The sequence below is a fragment of the Chrysochloris asiatica genome, unplaced genomic scaffold (genome assembly GCF_000296735.1).
Source record: "Chrysochloris asiatica unplaced genomic scaffold, ChrAsi1.0 scaffold00054, whole genome shotgun sequence".
In the NCBI taxonomy this organism is placed as follows: domain Eukaryota; kingdom Metazoa; phylum Chordata; class Mammalia; order Afrosoricida; family Chrysochloridae; genus Chrysochloris; species Chrysochloris asiatica.
The window spans coordinates 8901062-8907241 of record NW_006408572.1 but is presented as its reverse complement, the minus strand read 5'-3'; the positions used below and the strand labels follow the sequence as shown (position 1 = coordinate 8907241).

At 51.7% G+C, this 6180-nt stretch overlaps 1 protein-coding gene across 3 annotated transcripts in view; it reads right to left on the bottom strand.

Moving 5' to 3' along the window:
• Positions 1 to 1829, bottom strand: part of SLC2A4 (solute carrier family 2 (facilitated glucose transporter), member 4) — a 5242-nt gene extending 3413 nt beyond the window's left edge. The window contains exons 1-3 of one of the 3 annotated variants that reach the window (XM_006863351.1): positions 1772 to 1829; positions 341 to 457; positions 60 to 232 (exon numbers count right to left, since the gene is read on the bottom strand). In XM_006863351.1, coding sequence (XP_006863413.1) covers positions 60 to 232; positions 341 to 457; positions 1772 to 1804 — 323 coding nt within the window. In that variant the 5' untranslated portion in view covers positions 1805 to 1829. Of the gene's footprint in view, positions 1 to 59; positions 233 to 340; positions 458 to 1762 lie in introns of all 3 variants that reach the window. The other 2 variants (XM_006863352.1, XM_006863353.1) reach the window with 2 other exon arrangements.
• Between the last annotated feature and the right edge of the window lie 4351 nt (positions 1830 to 6180).

Genomic DNA, 6180 nt, shown 5'->3' with positions numbered 1-6180 from the left:
CCCCCGTCTATACCATATTGGTGCTTCCTGTCCCCCACCTCTGCTTTCCAGCCCCATACCTTCCTAGCCACTGGGAGATGATGCCAATAAGGAAGGAGGAGATCATGCCACCCACAGAAAAGATAGCCACAGAGAGTGCCCAGAGGGTGGTGAGGGTGCCTGGTGGGATGGAACTGGGCCCTTCAGGCCCCTGCCTCCCCAGCCATGTCTCATTGTAGCTCTGTTCAATCACCTGGGGGAACAGGATAGGAGTGAGTCCCTGTAGACCCTTTCTGCTCACCTTTGATGTCCCCCGCCCTCCTTGTTAGGGCACCCCACCCTTCCAGTTGTAGCCCCTCACCTTCTGTGGGGCATTGATGACCCCAATGTTGTAGCCAAACTGCAAGGAGCCAAGCACAGCAGAGAACACAGCGAGGACCAGTGTCCCTGTCACTCGCTGCTGGGGTGGTTCCCCATCCTGGTAGGCAGAAGCAGAGAGAGGATAGTTCACATGGAATTATGGTTGTTTTTTTCATTCCCTCCAGAGACGCAGGCTCAGGAGGAGCATTAGGATGCTGGGTTCCATCCAACATGTTGGGTAAGAGAAACTGAGCCATATTAGGAATCACAAGAGGAGCTTAATGTAAACAGGAGCACACAGGACCCAAAAGCAACTGGGGCACGGATAAGAAACTGGATGTGTGAGTCCAGGAAGCAGAGAAATGTTTGGGGACTTAGGTTTCAAGATTCCTCTGTGACCTTGAGATAGGCTTAGCCTTAGGAGACCTGAGTTAAAGATTTGTGTGACCTTGGGCAAGTCACTTCCCGGCTTTGAATCTAGGTTTTCTCAATGACGGGGATGATGTTGTTGGCCTGGCCTACCAGTGAGTGAAAATGTTGTAAAAATCAAAATCGAATGGAAACACTATCTCTGTCAGTGTTGGCTTTATAAACCAAGAAGTGCATTATCGTCCTTAGCCGTGGTCCTCTTCTTCCCCTCTGGGGGCCCTCTCAGCCTGCCCCAGGAGGTTCCCAACAGGCCCAAGAAGGGCAACTCCAAAAAGGACGTCTAGGTCATTCCTATGGCCCTGGGGGTGGCTTTCACTGTCTCCGCCTGCCCGCCCAGGCTTCCCTTCCCCCCTCTAAGCTCCAACAAGAGGTGGGGTGGAGTGGGTCGTGCCAGCGTTTTGCCCGGGAGAGCTATCTATGCCCAGGGGAGGGGGCGGGAAGGTGGTGTGAGGGGCGGTGGCCATGGAGCTCCGTGGCTCTCGCTGGCGGCACAGACTGTCTCCAAGCGGAAATCTGAGCTGGGGGGTGACGGGGGAGCCGGACACTCCCCTCTGCCCGTCCACCAACTATGCAGCCAAGGGAAAGTTCAGCATCCTGGAGGATGGCCAGGAGTGGGGGTGGGGATTCATCGGGAGCCTCCAGTCTTCGAAAAACTGTCCTCGAGCTGAGGCAGACTGGCAGCTCCTGCCGGATCTGCTTTCCCACCCGCATTGATTGCAGGGGGTCACCGATGCCGGAGCGTATTATAGGAAAGGGGTGAATTCCAGACTCCTAGAATTTGGTTGCGCCCCGTGCCGTCGGAACGGTCCCCAGACTCACTCTGACTCTTGACAGGACTGGAATCCAACAGTCACGAGTTTTCCAGCACGGGTATAAATAGCCAGCCTCCCACCCCCACCCCTAGCACCAACGTAGGAACCGCTCCCAAGCTGACCCCAACAGTGACCCCAGCCCGAGAAAAGTGACACCCGTGCCTCCACTCCATCCCTCGCGCTGACCCCACCTCTGAGCCTATCTGTTGGAAGCCCGACGGCATCTTGTCTCAGGAGCTGGCGGCGCAGGGGTTGCAGGAGATGAAAGCCAGTGGTTGGGGTCTGTGACCCCGTCTGGCGGGCGAGGAGAGAGCCGGGGCTACAGGGTTCGGCGAAGTGCAGAGGAGGAGGCTGGTGGGACCCACAGCGGCAAACCCAAGAAGCGGAGAGTTGCGGGGCTCCTGGAGATCTGGCAGAGCAGGGCTTGGGGAAAAGACCCGAGGAGTCCCCGCCGCCTCACCCCCACACCCGGCACCGCGGCCACGCCCTTCCAAGCACCCATTGGCCAGGAGCCCGCACTCCCCAGAAAGCCACGCCTTCTCCTGGAGCAGCGGACTGAGAGTCAGCCAAGAGTTGGCTGGCCGGTCAGTGTAGCCACACCCCCTCCACGCCCATTAGTGGAAGCGCCCGCAGAGTGGCAAGCTGAGCAAGACCCTCAGTTCCAGCCCGCCTCCCACTGGGAAGTTTTGAGAGAAGTGTTCTTGAAGGCCCGCCCTAAATCGCGGACAATTGGCTAAAACTGATAAGGCCCCGCCCCTCACGTGTTGAGCCCCTCCCACCAGCAGGTGTTCTCTGCTGTAGAAAAGCTACTAGAGCCGCGCGTGGATATGGCGGGGTCCAAGAGGAGGGTATGGGCCAGCAGTATTTGCTCGGGCGGCACGAGACAGCACGCTGGCAGGCCGCGGGGTGGTAGCGGAGCAATAGCCCCAAGTAACCCAGGTCTGCTAATTTTAGCTTCCAAGTTGGAAGGTGCCAAATGTCAGGTCCCGGGTGTTTCGGCCTGTCTGGGGGTGGGGGGTGAGGGGGTGTCAAGGAACTGGAGACTTACAGGGCCCATGTATGACACACTTTCCACGCAAGGGTGGCCTTGGGGCCAGGAAATTCCGATTCTGGCGGTTCCAGTGGTGAGCTTAGTGGTCCTGGCCTTCCCTGCCTTCCAGCCTGGGGCACTGCCTGTCTGACCCTTTCCCACAGCCTCGCTTAGCTCCTGGAGGCGGCCCCAAGGGACAGGTGGTCAAGCCGACCACGCCACCAGCTTTAAGGTTCCTGAGCCTCTACGCATGTGTTGGCCGCGTGGTTGACTTGGATAAGCTCTCTAACTTGGATCTCCAGCTATAAATCCTGTACCACGAGGACGGCGCGACCTAGGGTCGGCTTGTCAGGCTAGAGAAGTGGGACAGACACCTTGTGTACCGAGAGCTCGCGGCTCAGAACATTGGCCTGGAAGAGCGGGACGGTGGTGCCACCTGGAGGGAGAGAGAAGACCCACGCCGGAGCTGACCGGGTAGTATTCGACACAAGTCCCTCTCCACTTCCACTATAAAGTGTCAAAGCTTCACTGACACCCAAGCCAGGAGCCCCAGATCCAAGAATTTCCAGCTACCGCATGAATGGGACACCGCAGGATCAACATGTCCATGCCTGCTTCTCCTAATTTCCCCATCCCAGTGCATGAAGTCCTCCTTAAGTATCCCTCTCCTGGGCCGCTTTTATCCAGCTAGTTATTAACATTGACCTTTTGAGCTCTTAAACGTTTAAATTTTTCTGGTTTTCTCCACCTGTACTGTTCCCAGTTTACTCCAGGCACCATCACCGTGACAGGTCTTCCTGCTTTTCCTCTTCTCTTATAGGGAAGGCAGAGAACATCACCACCAACAAAAAGTCTGACCCCATCACCCCTGCCCCAAATATCATTGACTATACCTACTTTGTTGTTTAATACCATCGAGTTGGTTCTGACTCATAAAAACCCCGTATAGGGTTTCTGAGGAGCAGTTGATAGGTTTGAACTGCCCACCTTGAGGTCAGCAGTCCAGTACTTATTCTACAGAGCCACACCAGGACATTATTGCCCCTTTGGTCAAGTTCAAATCCCTTTGCAGAGTGAGCAAAACCTCCTGCCTTTTCTCTTTTTTTTTTCTGAAAGCCTCACTCAGTCAACAATACAACGACTTCTTGTACCCAGAACACACAGTGCTTCTCAGCCTTTAGAGCCTTTGCCATACCTATCCTACATTCTAGAATGTCAGAGAAATCTTTGCACTTTTCAAAAAAGCACTTTCTGTGATGTATCCCTTGGTTTTCCTTCAGTAAGCTATGTGTCCCCCATGTTGTTGTTGTTAGGTGCCATCAAGTCAGTACTGACTCACAGCGACCGTATGCTCAGCAGAACGAAACACTGCCCGATCCTGGGCCAACCTCACTATTGTCACACTTGAGTCCATCGACGCATAGATAGTATATTATGCACCTTTCTTCACCTCTCTGTACTTCATCATCAAAGGCAGAAGGTCTTGTTTACTTATGTAGGCCGGCACCCAGCCTAGGGGTGAGCACTCAGTAAATGTTTGAGGAATGAATGAAATATGGGTTTACTGCTGATAGCCAAGAGTGCACATTGGAAAGCAAACAAAAGAAGAGGAACCATTTAGTTGATGGTTTTGCCAACCTGTCTAAGGGAGTGTAGGTGAAGAACTATATAGTATGAGCCTTGGAGAGAAGAACTAATGGGTTGTTCATGAACAGAAAGGAATAGAAATGATTGGTGGAAGCAAAAGGGCCAATCCGGGAGGTAAAAGAAGAACCAGGGATGTTAGGAACTTGGATATCAAGGCAGTAGGGTGGCTTCAAGAAGTATCTGGGCTATAGCATCAAAGGCAATCAGATCCAAGAGGCTGAAGAGACAGAAAACCCACAAAAGGAGGAAGGCACGGGGAGGGAAAAGAGAAAGAAAAAATCAGAAAGGGAGGTAGGTATAAGCTGGGAGCAGTCAAAAAACCAGTGCAGTTGGGAAAAGACAGGGAACCCTGGGATCTGATCCTGCCACCCAGGGAAAGGTACATTTCTACTTTGCCTCAGATACTTTGTTTCTGATACTTCTTTTTTTAAAGTTTTTATTGTGAATTATGTGATAGTTTACATGGGAGAACATTAGCTTCGCATTCATCCTATTGTATACCGTTTCATTGCCATGATTACAATCCCCTCTATGCATCATCAAACAACCAAAGGGTATACCCCGCAAGCCTTAGCTCCTCTCCCTCTCTGGGTCTAGACTCCCCAGCCGCTCTATCTCTCCATGTCATCCTCTCTGCTCCATCGCTGACGCCACTGTTTCTCTTGGTAGGGTCCTGTATTCCGCTCTTCTCCCTTGATGGTCCCAGGGACCTCCGCTCCTGGACTGCAAAGTCAACCACTCCCCTACTTTTGCTACATAACGTCTACCTTTACATTTCCAACCCTCACAGTTAGTCCTGATAGCAATTATTCACTATTGTACTGCAAGAATCCTATCCCCATCTCCTTTCATTAGCCCCACCCAGACAGATTGGATACACTCAATGGAAATTCTACCTTCCTCTGCACCCTCGGGATCTAGGCTCCCTCTTGAAAGCTTGTAAACCAATCACTTCTTGCCTTTGTAGCTCCCCCACTCCCATTTTGGGTAGCCATTGTCCAAGGTGCCCATCCCTGTCTACCCTGTGTACTGAGGGGGTGGGAATGATTCTTGCTGTAAAGATTTGTTCCCTCTTTTGAGCTTACTGCATCCATAGGTGTAGGTCAAGTTCATCAAAATTGTATCAGATTACTCTTTTTTTCCTCTTCTTTCCTCCTCTAGTGGAGTTCTGATCATCCAGCCATTGAAGCCAGGTCAAGTGGATATTACCTGCAAGTGTGGGTGTTCTTGTGCATATCCCCTCACTTCTTATTAGCTGGATGCTTCACTCTCCACCCACTCTAGTCCTCTGTGGCTATGTCACTGACTCTGGGCCCAGGAGTTCCCAGGTCTTGCCATACTGCTAGCCAGCCAGGTCTCTGCCCTGGTTCACAGTAGTCTATTGAACGTGGTCCAACATAGCTCACAGCTTTATTGTTGTTTTTCCCTTACTTCCCCTTATCAGTGACCAATGTGGTCACCAGTCAGACTGCATGTCTGCTCATGTATTCCCCCTGGGTCTTAATCTTGGAAGGGGGTTTGCCCTGAGGGGACCTGACTGCTTGCGTTGATGTCTCCTGGGTGAGCAACTTGCTTGTAGTAGTCAGTCAGACTGCTGTTATTGTTTTTTATTTTTCCTGTCAGTCTTTCTTTCAAGAAATATCTTCTATTCTTCTAGCCACTCCAGGCTGGTCTGCTTGTCCTTTCAAGTGGAGATTTCCCACCTCAGAAGATTCTGGGTAGGGCTTAGGATTCCACCGATGGTCTTATGTAATACAAAGGCTTGGCAGGTAGCCTCCTTCACTGGGCAAGTTGTAGCCCCATTTTATTTTATTTTATTTTTTGTTTTTTAAGGTTTTTATTGTGGACTGAGTGAAAGTTTACAGGGCATATCATCAGTTTTACATTCAACAAATCATATACCTTGTTTCATTACATTGATTA